At 34.0% G+C, this 26,715-nt stretch overlaps 1 protein-coding gene and 1 pseudogene across 3 annotated transcripts in view; both read right to left on the bottom strand.

Annotated features, from left to right (window-relative positions):
• LOC131166886 (probable helicase CHR10) overlaps window positions 1-8,939 on the bottom strand; it is a 44,821-nt gene extending 35,882 nt beyond the window's left edge. For 2 of the 3 annotated variants that reach the window (XR_009139895.1, XM_058125504.1), the window contains exons 1-5: window positions 8,609-8,939; window positions 5,271-5,349; window positions 5,010-5,173; window positions 4,680-4,811; window positions 2,916-3,096 (exon numbers count right to left, since the gene is read on the bottom strand). Coding sequence is in view for 2 of the 3 variants with exons in the window: in XM_058125504.1 (XP_057981487.1) it covers window positions 2,916-3,096; window positions 4,680-4,811; window positions 5,010-5,173; window positions 5,271-5,349; window positions 8,609-8,797 (745 nt within the window). In the remaining variant the exon portion in view is untranslated. Of the gene's footprint in view, window positions 1-2,915; window positions 3,097-4,679; window positions 4,812-5,009; window positions 5,174-5,270; window positions 8,086-8,608 lie in introns of all 3 variants that reach the window. The other variant, XM_058125505.1, reaches the window with a different exon arrangement.
• A 16,404-nt stretch (window positions 8,940-25,343) lies between these two features.
• On the bottom strand, window positions 25,344-25,758 carry LOC131166642 (large ribosomal subunit protein eL27x-like; annotated as a pseudogene).
• Window positions 25,759-26,715: the final 957 nt, after the last annotated feature.

Genomic DNA, 26,715 nt, shown 5'->3' with positions numbered 1-26,715 from the left:
TAGATTGATGCTAGCACGAGTCAATCTTTCTTCAACAAGTAGCAAGGAGAAGAAAGAGAATCAAGAGATCTAATTAACTGGAACTCTCCAACTCTGCTCCACTTCTTACACATTGGGGGTTGAAGCACCCATGTTTCACTAGATCCCTCCACTTGCTTCTCACTGGCCACTCCCTTGCAGACAAAGCAAATAAATACTTGCCTTTTCACTCATAAATTAAGGAAACAACATCCAGCATGAATTTCTTCCTAGGCTTGGCACAAAGTACACTGCAGAAGCTTGGATGCTGTTTAAGGGAAAAGGAGCGATGGAAGTACTTCAAGTCCACGAGAAAACCCTATTTCATCATCAAACTTGACAATGGTCTACAAGCAGTTTGGAAGGAGTTGAGAGGGGGAAATTTCATGGTGGTTCAAGATGCCCACATAAAAAAAAAGTAATGGGAAGCCTGAACCCAGCATAGACGACATCCTCATGAATACGTTTCTCTTGGATAACAATGACAAGCCCTTTTATGGCATTTAAGGAGACGGAGAGTAAAGGAATTGTGATGTAGTATCTTCATATGTTCCTGGGAAAGTCGTCCAAGGTGAGGACACTCAGCTCCTGATTATTGATAAAAGCCTTGGCCTGCTCATTGGGCTCAAGGATAATTTAGGAAGGAGAGAGGGACCTCAAGAGGGACCTCAGAGCCCTATCAAAGAATTCCCAGTCCCCAGTTCCCTTGCCCCTTATAGCAGAAGAAGCCACCAAGATAGAGTCCTTACAAGTGTCCTGCCTAGAGTACAGACATCCCTAAGAAACTAAGAAGAGGTGGAAGATGAAAACTCCTCCACCATAATTGAAAGAAGGAAAGGAAGAACAAAGGAAAGTTCCTAACAAGTAAAACTCAAACAATTGGTAGATAAACCTATATTCTAAGACACCCTTTGGTAAACCCCACGAGAAATAAAGAAAAATAGGGATCAAGAAGGGCATACCTCGATACAAGGGAGATGTAAGCCAGAAAAAAGGAAGAATGAAGAATGAAAATGGAGATAAATCATTGGAGGAAATTCTCGTAGAGAAGAAGTTTGAAGATAACAAAGTGAAATTTGTTCTATTAAACCCTGTACCTGGAAAAGGAAACAAACCAAAAAGAGATGCCTCAATAAGCTCCACTGAGATACTGTTGGCCCCATCAAACAAAGTGATAGTGCAAAGCAAGAAACATGAATACCCTGACATGCACACATGCAATCATCAAGCTAAATAAACTTTTCACCTAATGGCTTCAAAATGCTCCAGCCTTTGAAAAAAGAGAAAGGGGTTGAGAAACATTACACCTAATAATGACCAAGGTATTAAATTTTGATTTCAACTCAAATTTCGAAGCTCCAAAAGTACGGAAATTTCGATTTCAATTTGAAAAAATAATTGTGAAATCAGCAGTAAAGCATGGAATTCTTTGTGAAACTTTGGAAATGGTTAAGATACAAGTTTTAAAACTAATATATTACAAGTTAAATACATCTATGTTGTGTATGAGGTGGAAAAGTTGTAATATAGTATGTGTAACAAACATATTTGTAAAATAATGTACATTACACATGTTCAGTTAATACAAATGAAGTTCATAAATCATTTAAATATTGTTCATTATACAAAAAATGATAATTTCGACATGAATGGTTAAATAAAATGTCGCTGTAAGTTTATTTTTTGATATAATTTCAAAAGCACTTGTAATAATCTTTTGTTTCAATAAAAATAAATTAAATAAATTAACAAAGAAATTTCACTTCACTCCTAAATCTCTCATTTGAATTCCGAGGAAATTTCATTGTGTAGTTAAAATTTTGACAAGTTTCGCTAAAATATCGAGATTTTGATAAATTTCGGATGATTCGTTGAGATTTCGATGGAAATTATGCAAGACGGAAATCGACTGCCATTTCAATTTCGAGGGTGATAAAAACCGGAAATTTCAACAGAAATTTTGACTATTTCATGGAAATTTAAGACCATGATAATACTGATGGACCATGAGTACCAAGGAGAAATGGTCAACAACCTGGAAAAAGACTAGACTTAGAATAACAGTACTCCCTTAGAATGGACCAAACTACGACAGCAACTGCCATGACCATAAGCCCATTAGCAGCAGTTGCACCCCTCTTCTTCCACTTTTGAGTAACCGCCCACTGATAGATACCATAAATCACATACTAGCTCGCCTCTATTTGAAGGGGGAATCGCCTCAACAAACGTAAGACCTTTCACCCTCTTTTCTCAATCTCTCTCAATCTACTCCCTCCTTTCCCTTTGCTTACTTAAGAAGGGTCCTTTCAGAGCATTGCATCTAGTAATCCCTGTGCTTTCTGTTTTGCAGGGCAGCCCTTCAACTGCCAAATTTTCCAATTAAAAAACTTCATCAACAATATTTTTTCACAGGATCAACTAAGTAACTTGCCATATAAGAGATTAAAATGATGTACATGCTAGAATCCTAGCCCAAAGATGAGCAAAGTACTTTCAATAACAGTGCACAACCAATCTTAGCCTAAGCAAGATGCAAGGAAAAAAATTAATGGTTAATTTTAATGACTGTCAGCGAGCTCATGTGCTGTATTTAATATGCGCTCTAGTAAGTTTCTCTTGATCATACAAAAAATTTTCATTCTACATTTTAATCTTTAAATTGTAAACATCAAGTAAGTAAATAGCTGGACAGAAAATAACCTTTTAATGTGTTTTGAAAATAGTTGTGAATAAAAAAAGTGACCATTGCCTTCTCCAATTACAAGAAAAAGTAGGATGGTGAAGAATGCAGAGAAAAATGCAAGTGCGGAGCACTTGGAATTTAGAAGTTGTAAGCAATTCTTGAAAGAAACCAGAGGTTCAAACAATAAAGTCATGGCAAGCAAGAACAAAACCTGATAAAGGATCTGCAGCTTCCTTAAATGTTGAAAGAAACTGGTCTAACGTCCCAAAGACAGAGGGCATGCAAAAATGCATTAATGCCCAAAGTTCGGTGATGTTGTTCTGAATAGGTGTGCCAGTCATGAGTAACCGCCTTGGCATGACAAAGCGCTCTCTGAGGACATTATACAGAACCTGTTCAGTTTAAGCACTTAAGCATCTGTAGGGGAAGTAAAAACATAGCTAATAAATTCAGTGACTTGGCTAGTTCAGATTTAGTCTGAGCAAGATGCCTTGGCATCACTTAAAAAAGTGCTTACAACACTTACCACTTAAAGTAAGTACTTGTACAGAAAAAGTATTGTTTGACATATTCCCAAAGAAGTGCTTCGCGGGAAGTGTTAAAGAAGAACCACTGTTTTCAGTGGATTTTTAGAAGCAAAGAAAGATTATTTTTTGCCCCTTAAAAGTGAGCACTGTTCATGCACAGTGGCAATTTTGTAATTTTTATTATTTTATTACTTTATAAACATAAATTAATGCTCATATATTATTTTTTTTATTTACTACAATATATTATTGCTTATTAGAAAAAAAGAATGATGATTTATATTAATTAAACAATACTAATGGAACAGTTAATTTAATTAACAGTATTATTATTAACATAAATTAATAATCACATATTATTTATATTGTATTGTAATATATTATTGTCAATCAAAAAAATATTAATCATGAATTATTTTGATTAGAAAATATTAATTAAAACTGTTAATTTAATTATTAATATTATTACACAAATTAATTATCATATAGTATTTTATTATATCTGATAATATATTATTGTTAATTAGAAAATAGCAGTAACAAATTAAATTAATAATCAGCACTCATTTTTAGACACAACCAAGCAGTATTGATCACTTCCAGAAATTTTTTATTTTAGCACTTATTATCATCACTAAAAAAATTAAGAATTTTTTTCAGTTCAACACTTCTCCATAAGTGATTCCAAATGATGACTAACACCTTCTCCACTTGTAAGAACCAAAAGGTCTTGACTTTTCCCAATTAAACTTTTAGATGACTCAAGTAGAAATTAACTCTGAAACTAATAAAATTAGTTGCTCGTCAATTAGAAAATAATAATCATGAATTATTTTGATTAGGAACTATTAATTAAAAAAAATATTAATTTAATTATTAATATTAATAACTTAACTTAATTATCATATATTATTTTATTATATTTGATAATATATTATTGTTAATTATAAAATAATACTAACAACTTAAATTAATAATCAGCACTAATTTTTAGACACAACCGAGCAGCATTTATCACTTCCAGAAACTTTTTATTTTAGCACTTGTTATCATCACTAAAAAAATTAAGCACTTCTTTCAATTCAACACTTCTCCACAAGTGGTTCCAAATGATGACTAATACCTTCTCCACTTGTAAATACCAGAAAGTCTTAGACTTTTCCCAATAAAACATTTCAGATGAATTCAAGAGTGGCAAAAAGCCATTTTGAATAATCACATATTTGTTATTCCTGATACTTAACAGACCCTACATATTGTTTCAATCTTAAAACCCCAAAAGATTCCCATAACATTATTGAATGACTGAAACATAAAGCACAATAACATTTCCCTGATTTCACATCATAATATGATTAAAATATTTACTCTACTAAAAAATATTGACTCACAAAACTAGACAAAAATATGCAAGTATTCTTTATTCATTCTTTGCAAGCTTAACATACACTTGAAGGATTTTTTAGCCTTTGAGCTTCATCAATTATTGCATAGTGCCATGGAATTTGACAGAGAAAATCTTGATCCATCAATGCTACGTCATATGTTGTCAACAGCACATCAAAAGGTAGCAACAATACCTGTAATCAGATCCAACTTAGCAACCATTACGCATACATATGGATTATATAGAGAAACTAAATATCTCTATTGAAATCTCAAATAAAATTATAAGGAAGTGAATGCAATAACAATTTTCACAAAATGCCATACCGTTAGTGGTAGACATGTTCAAAGTGATCATAATTAAAATTCATACAGCAGGATCCAAAACTTACATCAGCTGATGATGACTGCTCCTTTTTTACATGCTCATATACAGTCTTGCGTAAACTGCAGCGGTGTTCTTTGTCACCAACATAGCTAAGCACTCTTAACTTAGGCGTAAAGTTGGCTATTTCTGATACCCAACCATCAGTCACACTTAAAGGACACAACACCACTGTGGACAATAAAGAAGTATTAGTGAAATTATAAATCCAAGGAGTATGTTCGACTCCAAAACTCATAGAAAAAATTAGAGGGGTTTCTGAACTCACAAAACGGCCCAAGTGATATCTGTTGAACCTTCAAATAACTCAAGAAAGAGATAGCTTGCAAAGTCTTCCCCAAGCCCATCTGCAAGTAACTCACTTAACTCCAAGCACAATCAATAATCATGCATGCAACTAAAAATGCTCTTCTACATGAGTAACAGCTACCATTGTCTTACTTTTATTATGCTTAGTAATGCAAGCTCTTCCACACTAGTAATGGTTATCATTGTCTTGCTTTCATTATGCATGGTAATGCAAGCTCAAGAATCAAGTTAGACCAAAGGCAAAGTATGCTGCACATGCCTAGAAGCAAAGGGTTACATATCTATTACATTACCACTTCATCGAAAAGCTTAAGTTGTTAGGCTGTGTGCCAACAATGTATATCAAGCTTTTAAAACCACCGCTCTCCCCTTGCACATGTAGCCACGATAGCACATGGAGAGATAAACACACGATAAATAACACCCATAACAAGGAATGCAATAATTTTTTAAATGCCGAACAATAAATGTAGGCTACGAGACCAGAACCTAGGACCTCCTCGTAAGCTGTAATACCAGGTTAGATTACCACTTTACCTAAAAACTTAAAATGTTAGGTTTTGGGCTAACAATGTAAATCAAGCTTTTAACAGTATCTATCTTCAGCAAGCTTCAACCATCAATCATTAGTGACACTGCAAAAATTATTTAATTAATCATGAATAAGCAACTATGCACTACTTTCAATGCACAAGAGTCATGTGCATTGTGCCAGATATAAAAAGCCTGAAATTTCCCTTGCTGCATAGACCTTATTCACTTTCCTCCAAACTTTCCCACATTTCACAGAAGTGCTTTCAATTCTCATGAACTAGATTGTTCAAGGACTTAAGATCTAGAGGTGAAAAATTAAAGTTTTTTAATCAGAGGAATGTTATTTTAAATTATTTTGTAAAAGAAAGTCACAGATTCTAACAAAAATATGCTAGTTCACATTTTACACATATTTCTTTTTCTTTATATATTTCTTTTCCTTTCATTTTATTATTTTAGCACTTTGAAATTTCAGATAGGAGTGCCCATTGCCCAACAATGGAAGCAAAAACATAAAGCACCAACGACTAACACCATGAACAAAATCAAAGCTTTAGGCTTAAAAGGTTATCATAATTGAACCAGGATGGCTCTGTAAAGAAGAGCACTAATGGCAGTTTCATTAAGGGTTCTAAAAAATAGGATGTAAACTCTAGCAGATTTGCTGTACACAAACAGTAAGAGACAACGAAACTTCAGAAATCCAGGAGACATCTAATCCTTCATAAATCCAGGAATTGAACATATTTAAAATAATTGGCCCTCCTAGTAGTTTCTGCAAGGAAAACTCAGTTAGAGGACTGGTTTTAGCAGTTTCAGTGAGAAAACACTTCACAAACCCTTTCAAATCATGGCTGCAGAAGGAACAATCTTCAACACAATATCTTTAGCATGTGCGACCTGTCACTGACAAGATACTAATGATTCATCATCAATTGCTTATAATTTCCTATTGTTTGAAATTTCTCTGCAGAAAGTTCCTCTTCGCCTTCACCAATTAACACAATGATACTGCAGCTCACGTACTGGAGTCCAGTCAGTGATGCAGAACCTATATCTATCAGGCATCTCGGCCTTTAAGAACCTACAGCATAGCTGGTTTTCACCTCTTATGCACTCACATTGGCCCAGTCAAAACAACTAAACAACTTAATCAACTCTCTTTGCTTGTTGGAATTTGTCATTCAGTAATCCTGCTCATATGTTCAAAACTTTTTAAATTAATAGTTACTAAACAAAAATAAAAAGAAAAGGAAAGGAAAAGGCGTAAAACGAGTATAATAGAATCCAATATGAGTGCACCCACACTAGGCCAATAGGCCCCATTTGCCCATTTGAACAATTAGCCAATGTAATCCATTCTAGTTACTATTCTGACCTTTTTCTTTCAGTAATCCTGCTCATATGCTGAAAAATTTAAATTAATAGTTTATTACAAAACAAAAAAAAAAAAAGGACAAGGAAAAGGAAAACAAGGAAAAATAGCAAGTGTAATAGATTCTAAATCTTTTGATCATTTCTTTTGCCATGCTCATATATGATAATTCAGAATGATGGCTTAAGAAAAAGCTCCTCAAAAGAAATTATACATGAAACAGGTCTACAATTTGTTCTATCTTTTTAACAGAAAACTTTATGATTGCTCTAAAAGCAAAAAATCCAATTAATTTTCAATGTAAAAAAGTTGCATGTGGCTGCTTTGAGTCCAGTTTGGGATCTGAATAGTGAGCCCAAACTGTATGTTCTCAAGCTCTCTGGTACTGGGTTACCAAAAATGCACTAGTTCAAGTCCTACAAGCAGCCAGTTAATGCAAAACTGCTACTGTTAAAACCATATGCATTCCAAACCTCCTCTCCCACAGTGCCACCCCTCCCAGCACCCTGCCTGCATAGCAGGACCCTTTCCAACCACTATTCCCAATCATAAGTTTACTTGGTTCATATACAGATCAAGTTAAAGTGAATAAAAGTAAAACTCGGCAAAAAGAATTCAACTGTATAAACAACATCATGAAATTCTGCAGAACTAAATGCAATTCTGCTGACCAAAGGCATGGAATCCAAAACAAATGCAATTCTACACAACCAAAGGCAAATCTCTCATATAAAATTTTGAAAATTTCCCATAAAAGTATGGACATGAAGAACTTCTTAAACATGAAAGCTCAACTGGGGTCCCAAATGTGACAATTCAATTGGCATATTAGGTTAATATCCCAAGAGAAACTGTACCTCATCACCTGCAATTAAAATGGAACGACATAATCACATAAATGCAGGTTTAAATCAACTACATTAATATATATAAATTAAAAATAAACATTCTATGTAACACGCAATTTAGTTGCTCAAAAATTGAACCAAAAAAAAAAAGTATATTTGAATTCAAAATTTTAGACCCTGGCAATATTAGAGGCCTGAGATAATGAGAACCTCCATTCAGAGCAAGTAAGCATGGTAGAACAAACTGGCTTGACTTAATTGAGTTTTATGCAAATGCTCCGAGTAGAGGGATTAAAAACCAACTTTTTAATTATTCTTAATTCGCAGAAATAAAGAAGGAAGGGTAAATTTATGGGCACTTCCCGTCCCTTTTAAGTTTCCTCGTTTTTCTCGGCAACCAAGCAGACGTTATTGGAATTCGAAACAGCGCAAACATAAAATTAAATTTCATTTCTGCCATTTTCTCTTCTTTTCCTTCCCCATATATATAATTGTGTCTGCAACCGAATGGAATTAAGAAAACCAGAAAATAAAAGAAACCCAACCGAGAATGACGTTGACGCCGAGAACATATCTCCGGATAAGCCATGAGACCCCTTCGACTTGGTGAGGTTTCAGCGTCGCCATAACTCCTAGGTCGGCACAATTCACTGGAGCGTCGCCACCTCCAGCGTCGCCGGCGAGGACCAGCTTCGCCGCTGCGACTAGTCGCTGCTCGTAACGGTTCATATCCCGAGCAAAGTAGGGAGAGAGAGAGAGAGAGAATGAAGCCGTGTTGACGAAAGTAGCCCCGTCGAGCACTTGCCGCCACCGGCACAAGACGGTGGTCTTGATGATTTGCCCAGCCCTGGGAGTCTCTCGGGTGTGAGATTTGGCGGTTTACGACTTTTAACGGTAATTTTTAAATATTTTTTTCCAGGTGGCATCTAATTGTCTTAGGGAGGTTTTCCCTTCGAATCTCAATGCGCCTGGATTTAGTTTTAACTTTGAAATAATTTATAATTTTGCACATTTTTAATTTTTAATTTTTAAGTTAATTGTTTTATGTCCCAATTTTTTTATTTTTTTATATTTTTGTGTATTATTCGAGACTTTTTGGATACTAAACTATTCTATCACAATAATAGGTCCACCCTTCTACTTTTTCTACTTAAATAATAAGGTATTATTTCAAATGAAAAGTCGAAACTCCCCGAGACTTAAGTTGTCCTTACGATCTTTTTATGTCCCACAATATTAATTCTCTTTTAAGATAATATGAATTGTTGTAAGTTAATAGAGATTTGATAAATAAATAAATAAAATATAATTTAACAAATTTCAAATGAAAATTTAAAATCATTGAAACATTTTATATAAATGCTGGAAAATAAAATATATAAAAAAAAAAAAAAAAACAACAACTGTAGCATTAAATGAAACGTTGATAATCTATATATTGGGTGAAGGAGAAACATTATTTTGAAAAAAAAAATCCAGATAAAGTTGAGAGCAAAAAAAAAAAAAAAATCAAATTGATCAACATCAATAACACTAGAAAATTGTTATTTTTTCGGAATCATTAATAATATTAAGATTTAGATTTTAATTTGTATAAATCTAAAATAAATTAAATATAATTTATATTACGTATCGTCCATAGGATTAGAATAAATCAACTATGTCATAAATATCTATCTATATGGATGACTTGGATGAATGTAGACATCAAAGTGAAGAAAGCTCCTTTGCATATGCAATAAATTTGAATTTTATTCGCGAGCAAACCATAATAGAGGAAATCAAAATTCAATTTATAAGAACAATCTTATTGTCCATTTCAAACTCACTTGCTAGAACAATGTTATTGAGAGTGAACGACAATTAAAAAATATAAAATTATTTTGTAAATAATTATTTATTTTTTAAAGAAAAATTTATGAACATTTTTATTGGTTGTTATATTTTAAATTCATATGATTATTTTGTCTTAATTTTAATTAAAAATGTGCATAAAATAAATTATTTAATTTATAAAAAGTTAACTATGAATATTAAAATATTTTGACAATAAGTTGCCAAGACAACTGAAAATTATAAAATCTATTTTTCAAACTTTTTTTTTACAAATAACTGAAAACCAATAACAAAAACAAAAAACTAGTATCACAATCTATTTTTTTATTGTACAAAAATAAAAATAGAAAAATAAAATAAAATGACACCAAACAAGCCCTTAATTAACCTCAGTTTACAACTTCAACAAGAATTGACCCATAATAATAATAATAAAACTCGAGATCATTTTACAGAGGATGGCGTGCCCTTAAACACAATTCACAAATTCTCACACAACCTTCATTTGATCACTTAGGTTTCTTGCACAATTAATCACAACAAAAGTAACCCCATCACTTAAACAAGAAAAAGAGTATTTTACTAAATGATACGAGTTATTTACTCTCACACGATTCTTAATTAAAATATATCAACAAGTATAAAGAAGAAAGCAAAGAACAAAAGAGACGATATGTTTTGATTCAACTCTGAGTGAATACATTATTACACAATGTTGCTTATAGTATAGATAAGATGCTTCAAAATACTATTGGCAATATTTTACTTTACATATTCACATACTCCTATCTTTATTCTATGCACATTTTGTGCCAACTTTCTTCTCATTTAGCATCCCCTAAAGCTTTCACGAAATTAACATTATCAATGAAGGTACTAAACTTCTCAACTATCATTTCATTTTCTGCTCATTTGAAGTAACTCATCATTGTATATTTAATAGCCTTATTTTTTATTTGTCAACTTGATTAATACCTTCACGTGTCATTTCAAGCTTGTCTCAAGTAACATATAAATATTCACAGTGCAACATGCACGCATGTATAGCTAGCCCACATAGAAGTGAACTATGCAGTGTCTTGAGTTAACCTAAGCAACCAATCCTAAAACACAAACATTTATCTCACAAATTCAAGTGCAAAAATATTATTCGAGAGATGTTTCTCAAGTATGTAACTTTACAAGCTATTATTTTTACAAAATGTCTAAATTATTAAATCATTAGAACATTAATATGTTATTTTCATTGAATGTAGATCAGGGGTCCAATTGGCAACCGCTTCAACTAGAAAAATGACAATTTAAATGAAATGGATGTAAGATGTAACGACCTGCTAATCTAATCATATAATAAAACATATTTAATAATAAGGTCAACCCGAACCCAAAGGTAACGAGGACACATTTGACATTCACAGCGGAAACCTAAGTAGCAATAAATGTAAATCACATTTTCATAACCACAAATACATCATACCAGAGTTAACTATAATCCAAAACACTATGTTTATATACAATCTCCCAAAAATACAAAAATAACTCTAAGATCCCACATCATATTTTCCTGATCCTAGATCAAACTTACCCTCCTAACGGGGTAGCACAACAAACTCAACGGCGACCTTGATCTGTCGGTCCTTTTGGGTTTCCTGAAAATTATTTAATTTCAGGGGTGAGACACTTCTCAGTAAGGGAAAATAAACTAAATACAGTTGTGTGGCAACATGAATATTTGATGCAATTATACATATACAGTACATTTCATATACCTGAAAACATTCGTCATATCATACTAAATAATCATATACTTTCATATTTTCTAATAAATCATACAGTTCACAAAATGTCTGATATAACTGATAATACTAAAAATTCACCCAGAATGTATAGCTAACTGATGTCATATATTACCCCCCATGATGGGTTGTGCAGCCCGAAGGCGAGACCCGACAATGGATGGCCGACCACTACCGAGTCAAAAATGTTTGTAAGTACAATGGGCTTGCCACACTCTGGTCCGGATTGCCAAGTGAACATCTACAATTTTACACTGAAAGTCACATCGACTATTTATCTCCCACCCCTTTGTGGGGTGGTTAGCACAAGTCTGAACATAATATCCGATCTGTATAGCAATGGTACCGTGTTCCTGTAACTGAACTAAACTAACCTCCAGGTTCTCATAATATATAATACATGATAATATGCAATTTAGCGTAAATAGATTGATAGCATTTCTGTAATAACGTAAAAACATACAACCTTGCGCCGTTTACTTTCATATCTATGGCCTTACGCCAAAATCATACATATGACCTTGCGCCAAAATCATATATCATACACGGCCTTACGCCGGCTATCAATCACTGCCTTGCGCCGAACATTTCATAAATATCGTTCTGAATAAATAATTCGTTTATCATGTATTTGAAACCATAATGTACTGCATTATCTCATAATCTGTAAAAACATGCTTAATTCTTAAAATTTCCATAACATAATGTTTTTTAGGTAAAATAATATTCATGCCACACTATGCTGAATAAACCGTACATTCCATTCTAAAAATCATATTTCTTGACATATCATACTAATATATATATATATATATATATACATTTCAACATAATAGTAGTATTTTCCCAAACATGCATTATTACCAAACTCTTCATATATATTATACATGCTTCCTGAAAATAAATTTGTTGATAAGTAATAATAATATAGTTTGCATGGAAAATAACTGTTTTACTTTATTCCCTTACCTGACACTGAGAAGAAACCCCAAAAAAATCCACTTGTCTTGCATCCGCAGGGTTTCCCGTTCAATATCCTGAATTCAACATCTCTCGGAACTAAATTTCAGTATTTTTTCATGAATATCATTTCTTATAACTACGGTAAGACCAAATTTCGCATAAAAAGCCTTACCTTAAACCAGGGATGAAATCCAACTCAGTCCCACCAACGATCTGCTCCAATAGATTTGGAGGGAAATTCCCCATGAGCGTTGTGGTGGCCTCAGATCGTCGATTTGGCAAACAGCAGAGCCGAAATTGAAGAGAGAGGAGAGAGAAATCGTAGGGAGGAGAGAGAGAGAGAGAGAGAGAGAGATTTCCACAAATTTTTTCTACGTAAAAACCGAGTTTTGCACTATTTATACTATGGGCTTCGTCGACGAGCCACGTCACCTCGTCGAAGAGGTCAAGAGAAAATTTGTCGACGAACTCTCCCCTTCGTCGACGAAATTCAGAGTCACCCAAAATATTCCCTCGATATCTTCTCGTCGACAAGGCACACCTTTGTCAACGAGCCCAATATGCAATGTCGTCAACAAACGCGAAGCCTACTGTTTCCTTCTATTCCTATTTCTCATTTCCCTTTCTCTTATTATTTAAATATCATTATTCTTCGAGTCATTACATAAGATGCTAGATAATTCAACATAATTCACGGAGTTTCCAAAAACCTATTATTTATTTAGGTATGATATCACCTAATTAATTACTGCAAGTAATTGATCTCTAAGCTAAAACTTGTGTTTAATGAATTAATAGTCTCCTGCACTACCAAAATTAAGTTCAAGAGAATGATTATGCAATAAAAATGTATTAACTCTCAGTACACATCCGTTTTGCGAGACCTCATATTTTCTCAAGTTCAACCAACAATAATCTTTGATTTGCTTTATTATTTTAAAATTACCAGTTATTTTATTTTTAAATCCCTAGATGGCCATCTCAAATTTTATTTTGGTATATAAATCTTCTCACCTTAAGAAATCTTAAAAGGACACAATGCCTGAGCTCCATCATCGTATTGATATTGTGTATTAATAAGGTTTATTTAAATTACTATACCATTAAGTACAAAATCTACCCATGCTTGTCCGGAATTCTATTCAAGCATATAAGTTCATCTCAACATACCTCGAAAAGATGCATCTGTCCCTCTTTTGATATTTATCGTTGAATTGATTATTAGTATTTTATAAGATTATTTAGATTACCAAATCTTTAAGTATTGAATTCAATCATGGCTACTTGGAATTCCATTCAAGTATAATTCATCTCATCTCAGGACAATTTATAATTTTAGTTGGATTTGGTTCGATTGATAATTAGGGTTTCATGTGGAGCAGTGGATTGATTTAATATGGTGAAGAGGACATCCTTGGTGGAGAAGAACTCTATTATTTTGCTTTTGTTGCAATAGGAGGAGAAAAAAGACTAAGTGCAATGCTTTGGAGAGATATGTCAACCTAGACACCACATTTTTTAAAATTGCATTTTAAAAATTTGAATAAGAAAATTTTGGATTGGTTTATATGCTTATTAAATAAGGAAAAAAGGAAAATAAAGGTTGGTCAGTCAAGGGTATAGAGTCAACTAAAGAAATTAAGAGCTAACAAAAATATTTTCTTAGGTAAACAACAATTACTACCTAGGAGGTGTTGTCAACCCTCAAAAGACCAAGATTAATTAGGAGAATGGTTTAGTTAGGAGAAACCAATGAGGCAAAATCTTTTATCTCCTCCCCCAAGTCCCTAAAACCTCTTGAAAGTCATTGAATATATTCCTTGTGTTTATTTATTGCAATGTCCTGGAGGGCTAACTCTAGGGAACGGCAAGAGTCCAATTTCCAAATCGCTTCAACCAAGTGGCAAACTCGATATTGTGTGATATGAAGTATTTTGTAATACATGGACTAAGAAATGCGTTATTTTGAAAAACAATGGAGCCGCCATTAGCCTATTTATTTTAGGTGCGATTAGAACACCTATTTAACAAACCAGTAATTCATTGGTCACTTAAGTCCAAGGAAGCCAATAGTCAATGATCTGCACTACCAGGTTTGAATTCAGGAGTATGACTATGCAAAGGGAAGGTATTAGCACCCTTGCTTGCCTGTCCAACGGACGGTACCTGATTAGTCCGAAATTACTTTCAAAATTGATCAATCAAGACTTCAATTCTTTTGCTTATTTAAAAACTTGACTCTTAAATATTGGATGTTCTTGCACAGGGTAGAGACTATTCTCATCTCAAGACTCCCAAAAGTGTGCTAAGAACAAAACTTTCGGTTATCCTTTTGAAAATTATTTACTTAATATTTTCCTTTATTTTAAAGTGCTCATTACCTAGCCTTTAACTGCCAAGAAAAGACATAGCCTTTGATATTTAAAGAAGAATTTATTAAGGTTTCAATCAAAGGCACATCAAATAGGCAAGTAAAATAAAATAATTAAATATATTCACAACATGCAATTAAAATCATAACTCATGCAAAAGCACATGCAACGTGTGCACCATAATTCATAAATTCTAATAGAACCACTAAAGATAAAGTGATTCAATTAGAATCTCCACTCCTCAGGAGATAATTTAGGATCAAAGAACCCTGATTTTTTTTAATTTCCCTCATAGGAGTAGTGCATACAAGCACACAAGCATGCATACACATGCACGCATAAAAGAAATATGTTAACTCGACAAGCATAGCACACAATAAGCAAACACATAAGAGAAAACACTAGAAAAGAATCAAAATTGAGCCAAAATGGTACAAAAAATTTTTCAAAAATTTTCCTATTTTTTAGTAATTTTTCAAGATTTTAAAAGAATTTTCTTCATTTTTATTTATTTTTCCTGATTTTTTAATGATTTTCTTTGATTTTTTTCCCATTTTTTGAATTAAAAATGAATTTGAAAATAAATTAATGTTAGAAAAATGAGGCGGTTTAGGAAGACAAACCAGTTCAACTAGTTTGAACCAAGTCAATGGGTCAGTTTGAGTTGACTTGAGTCAAAACTGGATTGACCCGCTTCAGGAGGGAAAGGCTGGGGCTGCCACACATGTCCCACTTCAAATTTTTTTTAAACTTTATATATTTTTTTTTTATTTTTTTTACTTGTCTTTTCTCTTATTTTCTTTTTTGTTTTTCTCCCCTTTCCCAAACTCTCTCGGCCTCTCTCTCCTCTCTCCATCTCTCTCTTTTCTCCTTCAACTCCCTTAGCCCCTATCGCCACCTAGTTGCTACCAACAATCACTACTCCTCTGGCAACCTCCGTTGTCTATGTAGATGGGACCGACACACTAATATGAATAGGTATCAGCGAATGGCCACAAAAAAATTCATATTGTAAAATAGCAAAGATAATTGAAAATTTAGATGATTTGGGTGCTAACTATTGCTATACATAAAATAGTATGCTCTAATAATGCAAAAGTGTATATTGATCTCTCTTTTTGCAATCTATATGCAAGAAAACATTTGCCCATAGACAAAAGAAGAGCTCAAAAGCCTACAAGACTAGCATAGGTCCCAAAGAAAGACCAACAAAAATGAGCAATTTGACATTTGTTTCAATTTGCTCATAAGATAAGAGACTTGAATAGTTTGTAGCTCTGTTTAGACAAAAGTCATAGCTCGGTATCAACCTACTAACATTAGTAGAATGGCCAAATCTCATACAAAGCAACTCAATCTAAGAGTTAACCATGTTGTTAAAGTCGTCAGGTCTTAAAGAATAGCTTAGTTGTCTGAAGACTGACATGCCAACATTGGAAAAACAGCCAAATCATACAAGGTAACTTGATCCACTAACATTGGTAGAATAACCAAGTCATTACAAGGGATCAACCACATCGGAAGGATGGTGTAGCTTGGCTATCAACCTACTAACATTAGTAGAATGGCCAAATCTCATACAAAGCAACTCAATCTAAGAGTCAACCATGTTGTTAAAGTGGTCAGGTCTTAAAGAATAGCTCAGTTGTCTAAAGACTGACATGCCAATATTGGCAAAATGGCCAAATCATAAAGGGTAACTTGTTCCACAAACATTGATAGAATAACCGAGTCATTACAAGGGATCAACCCCATCCGAAGGATGGTGTAGCTTGGCTAAAGACTGGCTCGTTGACATTGGCAGTGTGAGCAAATCATATGGTAGCAAGATGACTAAAAGAAAAGTGCAACCTAACCTAGAGAATATAGCCAAAAGAATTAACTGAAATGATGCAAAAACTACTCTTGGAGCTACAAGTTCTTTTTCAAGCTATAGGAGTATTAGGAGAGCCATGTGCATTAATACAAGACACAAAGCCTCCTGAAGGAAGTCGATTCTTCTTAAAAATAACCTCAACATGATACAAGTTAATCTTAAAAAGGAAGAGAAGGAAAAGATCATATATATGTCTAATATTTAAAACTGTTCAACCAAAAGAGAGCCCTATGTCCTTACAAAATAGGGATCTCAATTCTCTAGGAAAATTCCACAAAAGGGTAACCTCGGAAAGAAGGACAATAAGACATATTTCTAGCATTGCTACACTCATTCTATTTTCTCATTTTTACGTTTACTTTAACTTAATTATTGAAGATCTCTAATTAGATGTAATTGGGAGTCTAATAATTAATTTTTCTATTTTTTCTTGTTTGCAAGTACTCACAAACAAATTGTGGTCATGAAGAATAATGTGTTGATTTTTTTTACTTTAACAAATTTTTGATTGAAACATGTATACAAGTATAAACATTATTTGACACATTAATGGATAGTTGTTGTTGCAAAGTCACAAAGAAATGTCTAGAATGACGAGGAATAAAAATAATAAAAAGTTTGATGAAATCACCACTAACCTATTATTTACCTAAATGCGGTTAGTTTAGCTAATTACTACTCGTTAATTGGCCTATAAACTAATAATAAGGCCAAGAAACTAGTAGTCTCAGTCTACATTTACCAAAATTGGGATCAGAAGTTCAGTTATGTGAGTGGAAGGTACTAGTACCCCCTACACAACCGTTCTACGAAGGTACCTAATTAATTATGAACTATCCCTAAATTGAATCTAATGGTCTTTAATTAACTCTTTAAAAATAAATAAATATTTAAAATTTAACAGGAAAATTTGAAATAAGGTGTGATTTAGGAATGTCTAATAAGACCTCCAAATGAGCGGATCTTATTAGATAAACTCTCCTCAAAACTAATATAGGTAAAGTTTGAAATACCTCTTTACCCTTTGTTTAATCATTGGGATGCACACACACAAAAATAGAATATTTGCAAATAATGATTAAACAAATTCATCAAATTTGATCAAAAAGAGTCTTTAAAACATTCCCAGATTTTTTCAAATATTTTATATTTTTTTATGAAATTTTGCAAATATTTTTTTGAATTTTCTGGGATTTTAAGAGACTTTTTGCTTCATTTTTTATATTTTTATTTTCCCAATTTTTGTTGTCCGAGTCAAAATAAGTCAAATAATTTTATTTATTTCTTTTTTTAATATACTTTTTCCTGATTTTTTCTTATTGTTTTACTACATTTTCTAATTTTAAAAAAATTAAAAACCAATTTTAAAATTAAATAACTGAACCAACGGTTTGGAAAAGTCATATCGATTCAACCGATCTAAATCGTGTCTAATCTAATTGGAAAGAATGGCCACGTGTTAGCTAGCGATGGTGACACGTGGCATTGCTTTATTGTTTTTTAGTTTTTTTTTTAAAAAAAATTCTACAATAGGATGATGTCATCATGACATCACTTGTCATGTGGTGGATCCGGTTAGTTTTAGGAATTTGACACGGATCGCTAATGTGGCAGCGCTCCGACCATCTAGAGAAAACACACATTTGACAGTCAAGATTGCGCTACGTCGCCTTCCAAATACACTATAGACACCCTAATATTTACCAGGGTCTTTCTAAGAGGACCCGACATGATAAAGTTTGATTTTGAGTCCTGAATGATCTCGAATTTTAAAAATTAAGACCCTGAGTCCCCACTTTCAAAAATTGAGTGTCTTTGATTTCAGTTGTTTGAGTTCCTTAAAACTTCAAAAAAAATTGATTTCTTTTCTCTTTTCATTAGGAAATTGCGTTTTGTAAATTAGAGTCCTTGATAGAGTCTCTAGAATGTTCAAATCCAAGTTTTAATAATCCTAGTATAGGCTCTTTTAGTTGCAAAATTAATCTCCTTTATTAGTTGAGGCTGCCATAATTAATCCCTTATTAAATGGTGTTTTTTTAACTCAATTTCAAAAATTAAGTCCCTTAATTTCGAAAATTGAGTTTTAATTTTTCAATTTGGGTCCTTAGATTTTCAAATTAGGACTTTCAAATGTTAATCAAGTTTTTAGATTGAGTGGTTCTTTTAATTTCAAAACCAAGTTTTTTGTTTGAGACTTAAGGACATGTTTTATTGCTAGGTTGTCTCTGGGCAAGATTGTCTAATTTTGACATAGGGAATTTCAATTAGAATATAAAAAATAAAATAAAAAACACATGAGGTCACATTTTTATTAAGAAGGATGGGGCACTCGTCCAAAGTACAGTGCCCGGCATACACATACAGAAAATATGTACAAAAAGAAAAAGTACAAAAGTACAGGGAAATAAAATGTGAAGGTCACATCTGGTAATACGGGGAAACAACAAGAATGTTACAAAAGAATGTTGCAGGAAAGGAAAATCGAGGATACATTCACATAAAAGTTACAAAAATAATAATAAATACAAAAAATAAAAATTTCAGTCCTTTGTTGCCAGCTGGCATATCTGAGAGCTCCCCCTAAGGTTTCCTGCGCACAAAAGGAGAAACAACACGTCAGTGAGCAAATAAAATAAAATACATTCACATGTGCAAGAATGAAATCTGTTAGACAATATTCCCTGCCAAGTTTGTTAGAGGGGAATCCACACTGGAAGGAGGCCATTTTTGGTGCCAAAGCAACTCTCAGACTCCCTATAAATAGGGAGTGACCACACAGTGCAGGTGGGGGAACACAATTAGAGCATCAGAAACACCCTGCAGAAAGGAAAAAATTAGAGAAGAGAGGTTCTCTCTGCAAATTGAAAACTATCAGAAGAAACTCTATCAAATTGCAGAAAGCAGAGAAGTAAAGAAAGAAAAAGAGCAAACGCAGAATTGATCAGAACCCAATACCAGTCTGCAAGCTCTCAATCCAACAAGCACAAACAGACTTAGAAATCGAAGAAGAAGACCGGAGGAGAGAGAGATAGAGAGAAGGGTAAAATTCTAAAGCTCTATTTCTTAAATTGTTCAACACATGTGAATTGTGTCTGTGAATGCAGGTACCTCTTCCCCCATTTGAGCCTCAGGTTCGCATGCAAACCTGAGCATGGGGTTAGCATTATGTCCAGGTCTATGACCCAAACTCGAACTCAGGTTTTAATGCCTTGATCCATTTAATGATTCAAACTCGGACCTTGAACCAGAACTCGAGTTCAAACATTTTGAACCGGCTTAATTTTCTAAGACCTTGGCCTGACTCACATTTTAAAATACCTCTGCCCAATTCACATTTTTTTTAATACCCCTCTGCCCCAAGCCCGAGACCCACTTTCTTTTAAAAACCCACAGCCCATTTTGTTTAAAAACACCCGAGCGTGTTTTCTAGCTAACCTTGGACCAGTGAGTTTCTTCTTTAACCCATGGCCCTTTTATTTTTTAATCAACCAAGCCTAGTTGTTTTTAAAACCAAGCCCATTTTAAAATTTAACCCCCATCCCGTTTTTAACAGAACTAACTCAAGCCCATTTTTAAAAACTTAAACCAGCCCAATTTTTTTTTATAAAAACCCCAAGCCTATTTTAAATTTAACCAAGGCTTGTTGGCCTTACAAGGCTTAAAATCTTGTTATCTTGTTTTGATGCTAACAAACAAGTGGAATTTAACGTATTTGTGTGAGTAATGTTATTTCAGGGCTCATATATGAGAAAGTAAGGTCAAAGTACTCACAAGGATCAAATAAAGCTTAAAAGAGTCAAAGCATGGATTTAAAGATCAAAGCATGGATTTAAAGATGATATATTAAAACTTGAAGAATATGAGGACATGAATGATTTGTTGAAAGCCAAGGAATGTTTAAAGTCAAAAGAGCCAAATAAAAGCAAAGTGAGAGAGCTCAAAGAATATTAAAGCTTGAAAACCAAGAAAGAGCCAAAGCAAGCATGAAGACTTGAGCGTTTAGAATGTTAATGTCTTAGAAGTTTCATCTAAGTGCTTTAATGTTTAAAATATCGTTTGAAATATTATGAAACTCTTAGGTTAACTTCTTAGACCTAGATACCTTTTAAAATACTTGGAAAATATTTTTATAAGATCAAAAATTATTTTAAAAAGGTTAGAATCATTTTTGGAATGAAAAGCACCGAAAAAAGTTTTTCCAAATGCTGTCAGTTTTTATACATCCACATTGAGGTGTATTTTTCTCTATCAAAAACTAATTATTTCAAAAAGTGTTCAAAATTAAAGTTGTAGGATTTTTTCTTATATTTCTTTTCATACCAATAACACCTAATTTGGAGTTATATAGAAAAAATTATGAGCAAAACACTGAATTGGGGTCACAACTGTTAGCCAACCGAACACTGTTCACAGGAGGAACTTCAGCTGACTGAACAGCACACAGAACTACTTCAAACGACGGAAGTGTAACTTCAGATGTCTGAAGAATAACTTTAGATGACTGAAGATTAAGTTCAGTCATCTGAAGATTTTTTGTTGAATTTTTTTTTTTAGGCAGAACCACCTCAGATAACTGAACCCGAGACTTCAGTCATCTGAACACTATTCAACAGGCAGAAATTTTAAAAGTTTCAATTTTTAAATATCCGTTGCTTGGGCTCCAAAATTTTTAAAATTTTGGGAAACACTCCAAGGAAACTTTAGCAACATGGAAACAAGTTTGAAAGCCTATAAAAACATGGTTTTGCAAATCAAAATACATCCAAGAATTGAAAAATCTGTTTTGAGAAGCTGAAAGCACTCTCGTTCTTCCAAAGTTCTCTTGCTCACTCATTGCAAATCTCTTTTGCTGAGATATTCTGAAGTGCTTATCCTTCCTTCTCTGAACTTCTACTGCTAATCCTCATCTAAGAAGGATATTGGTGAATTCTACACTTCAGCTTCATTGTATTTCATATTGATATTTTTACATTCAAGTATTCAACTTGCTTTTTGAGAGAGTATACTTGTACGCAGATCTTATCTTGTGTTTCTTGTAGTTCTTTAAAGTTCCAAGGATTGTTTGGATCATTGGCTAAGCAAGGGGACATTGCTTAGAGAGGCGAGCTCTAGCTTAATTAAGGAGTGATCGAACGAGAGGACATTGTTTGGAGAGGCGGGCTCTAGCCTAAGTGAAGGAGTGTTTTTAGCATGGGGTATCGCTTGTAAAGGTTTTGTTCCACCCATCAACAGAACAGGTTTAGTGAATCCTTTGGTGGTTTGCCAAAGGCGAGGACGTAGGCTGGGTATAAGTTGAACCTCGTAAAAATCTCTGTCTCACTCTCTCTTTCCCTATTCTTTATTTTCAATACATATTTAAATTGCGTGGATGGTTTAAATTTTAAAATCACATAAACTACGTATATTTGGAAATCAAGTAAACCTTAAAGTTTGATTTTGATTTGGGTTGCAGAAACCGAAAGGGAGTACGTTGGTTGAACCATTCTTTGCGGAAACCACACGAGAGTACGTTACTTGGCTAAACATCCCAAAGATAAACTAACTTAAGAGTTTATTTGAATTCTGAAGTTTGGAAAGAGCAATTGGATCTTATATTGAACATCACATTGAAGAAGCATTTTCATATATACAAGGCTTTGTTCAAACTTGCATTTACTACAGGGCTAAACACAATACAAAAGCTGAAAGTTACATATACCATTAATATATTGTGATTGTATGGTATAAAGCTTGAGATTGAGTGAACTGTGTTTATATTTCAGAAAGTGCTAAATCTTGAATGATTTCATCAATCTAATAGTGCTGAAGTGAATTTATATTTGGCAATCAAATTGGTTGTTGGTTTGAGCATTGTGGTTGATAGGCTTGACTAGTTTAATTATTTGTGTGGTTGAAGATTGAATGTTTTATTAGTTGTCCTGTTTATTGTTTAAGAGAAACCAAGTTATTGTTTGATTAAAAATAAATAAATAAACAAGTTAAAGAATTGGTTAAATATTAAAAGAAGTTAAGGATTTAAAAAAGAACTAAGAATAAAGTTTTAAAAGCCAATTCACCCCCCCCCGGCTCTTGGGAAGCTATTCTTGATTTCAAGGCCCATTTTTAAATTAATTGAAGCCCATTTTACAAAACTAATTGGACTTGTTTTAAAAATTAACCTAGGCCTTTTTTTTCTTTTTTTTTTTGAAAAAGGTTAATTGGGCTCGTTTTAAATTACCCCAAGCCCATGCACCCTAAACCAACCCATGAATCCACCGAGCCTGACTCAGGCTTAACCGAGTTCATTTAACCCCATGGTTGACTCACACGAGGCAACCCTGTTCCCACTCGTCAGGTTCGGATGAGTTAGGTTCGTCCCTGAACCTTGACCTTCGAACCAGAAACCCTAACAAGACAGAAGCCTGAACAACCACACTCAAGCAAACAGCATTAACACCATAGATTTTCAAGACACACAAATAGAAGATAGAAAAAATATCAATAATAAAAGACATGGAAAGAAAAAAAATACTTATCTCTTCTTCTGCTCTTCTTTGTGTTCGACCCAATCAGACCTCTCCTAGGTTTTGGGATTGAACTTCAAGCTGAAACCCCAAGGTTCATAAATTGTTGAACTACCCACGAAACTCAAATTTGCACCACCAGAACAAGGAGGGAGATCGAAACTTGAGCAAAAAAAAAAAAGAGTGTGAGAAAATGAGTTTGAGCTATGATCCGAAACCTTAAGGCTTCACAAACCAAAAAGAAAAAGAAGAAGTGAGATGTAACATCCCAAAAACACATACATAAAATACATAAAATCCCATATCATATCCACATCATTCACAAACATATGCCCTTTAAACTCATTTGTAAAATTATCACTGACCTAGTAGGGTCCAAAATATCTTTGTCCATAATTTAATTAATAAACAACGGAAGCAAATTATTTTTCTACAACCATAACTACCAGAGAGCTAACTCAACCTTGGCATCAACAAGTCTCAAAATAAACATGTGTCCACCCCAGAATGTCCAAAAACATCTTACATAAACAAAACAGTATCCTGCCCACACTCACCCTCGGCGAGATCGTCTAAGTCCCGCCCTAGAGCTCCTAGGCTTGACTCCCTGAAGGCCCTGAAAAGTTGATATTTTGATGGAGTGAGATACCTCTCAGTAAGACGAAATACATTATTATCAATGTGTAGCAAATGAGTTTTATTGTACAATCATTTATATACATTTCTTATATTGTCCCTAAATAAATATGTCATCGGTATAAATAATATGACGCAGTTCTGATAAATCTACTAACGTAGGTTTTATGGCATATCTCAGATAATATAAAGCAGTTCATAATAAATCTACTAGCATAGGTTTTACAACATATCATAGATAATTTAATTCACACTTCTATAGCACTTCTTTCTACACACAAATTTTTTGTATTGAGCATACCTCCCCATCGACATTAGTACAGATGCCACACAGGCCTTCTACCCCGATTTAAATATCACACAGGCCTTCTACTCCGATTTTTATGCCACACAAGTCCTCTACTCCGATTTATATGCCACATAGGCCCGCTACTTCAATTTATATGTCGTATTTACATTCTACTCTGATTTATACGCCACACAGGCCTTCTAATTCGATTTTTATGTCACACATGCCTTCTACTCCAATTTATATTTAGTCACTTCATATTTCCCAATTCAATGCAAATTTTAATGTACCATAAAACGGAATTAAACTGTCATATTCACATATTCATATCAAACCTATCATTTCATAATTAACGGAGTTAAACCATCATATTCACATATCCATATCAAATCGGTCGTTTCATAATTTCACAGTAATCTCGATATTTATATATATATCCATAAATCAGCATAGCAACACATACTCGTAGTATGATACTATAACAGTTCAACAAATCCATTTATAAAAAAAAAAAAAAAAAACCTATTATTAATTTATCTCATGCTACACATTTTACATTAAATCATAATTAAATAATATGGTCGGGAAAAGTACGTTTTTCTAAAAATCTGGTCCGATCATCTTTGAAATTTTATTTAATTTAAAACATGCAATTTTCGAAAAGTGAAGACTCCCAACCTACTCGCTTGATTTTTCCCAAATACGTTTAATATTCAAAAACTACCATTTCTTACGCTTGAATCGTTTAGAAAAATCATATATGGCATATACGTATCATATACTCAAGTTTAATCAATTCAAAATTAAAAAAAGACTTACAATCTATTCTCCTTACTAGGGGTGAGCATAATCGGGGAAACCCGAATTAATCGAATTAACCGACCGAAATTGGTCGATTCGGTTCGGTTCGGTTATGCCTTCCAACATTTCAGTGAAGCAGGTCTCAGTTCGGTGAATAGAAAACATTAATTCGGTTAACCGATTAACCGATTTAATAAGGATACTCAAGACCTGAGCTTGGTGAAGAACCACCTGTTTTTGTCGGTCTTGAATCTCTGCTCAAGCTTGGCCTTGGTTTCTTTGGTGGCGGCGACCTTCTTGTCGCGGGATTGAAGGGTTTCGAGCGTGATGATGTCCTTGAGATTGACGTCGAGGGTCTACCGCATGGCCATAACGTGATTGCAGTTCACCAGCTTAATGAAGGCCTTCATGCGGGACTTCTTCGTGGTCTTCTTGGCGGAGTCCTTGCAGTTTGCAGATTACCTTCTTCGGGTACTTGGCTATCTCGGCAACCAAACAGTGCCCGTATGGATGATCACAGGTGCCATCGTCGAACGATCGGATGATCATTACTTTGTGGCTGGCGTAGTGGCCTTGGAGGAGGACCACCGCCTTGTTTGACTTCAAAAACTTCACCATTCTCTCCCTATCCCCCCCCCCCTCTCTCTCTCTTTGAGTAAAACCCTATGCAACTCAACGAGCTCAGTTCAAATTTTGGGTCCCAAATGAAAGAAACCACCAGCTCGGAGGAAGAATTTGAGCTGGTAATCGAGTACACAGCCCCACGGCTAAACCGGAAGCATGTTATGTAGACGAAGGGTCTGTACTCCGGCGCTAGCCCCTCGTGCCCCATCTCTCTCTCTCTCTCTCTCTCTCTCTCTCTCTCTCTCTCTGAGTTTAAAAAAAGGAGATGACTCTGCACTTCAATCAGCTCGTGCCATTGATTTTGGTTTTCTTCCTTCTGTTTTCCTTCTCTCTCACTATCAAATCTTCAAGCAATGGAAGTATAGAGAAGGAAAAAACATTAGCCATGATAAAACCTGATGGATTATTGGGTAACTACACGGATGAGATAAAGAAAGTTATTCTTGATTCTAGCTTTGAAATTATCAAGGAAATTACAGTTTAACTTGATGAGGATAGTGCTGCAAGCTTTTATGCCAAGCATTCTTTGAAGAGCTTCTTTCCAAGCCTTAATACATGAACCTGCCTTTCGGTTAAATTCAGTTAACCGAATTACCCGAAAAAAAAAATTCAGTCGGGTTGGGTTAAGTTTGGTCCAATGGTTCGGTCGGTTCGATTAACAGTATTCTTTAACCAAAAATTTCGGTTAATTTGGTTAATTAACCGAATTTGGCCGAACCGACCGTTTGCTCACCCCTACTCCTTACCTTATCACAGGAGAGGTGCTTACGACGCCCAACCCATGAAATCTCCTTGATTAAAACGTTGGTGGCCGATATTGGAACCCATGGATATTTTATGTTCTTGAATTGATGCACGTTTGCTAAGAAAATTGAGGAGAGAGAGAGAGTGCGTGGAGCGAGAGAGAGAGAGAGAGAGAGAGAGAGAGAGAGAGAGAGAGAGAGAGAGAGA

Source organism: Malania oleifera, chromosome 10 (assembly GCF_029873635.1).
Source record: "Malania oleifera isolate guangnan ecotype guangnan chromosome 10, ASM2987363v1, whole genome shotgun sequence".
Lineage (NCBI taxonomy): Eukaryota > Viridiplantae > Streptophyta > Magnoliopsida > Santalales > Ximeniaceae > Malania > Malania oleifera.
Note: the sequence above shows the minus strand (reverse complement) of the source record. Positions and strands in the feature narration are given on the sequence as shown.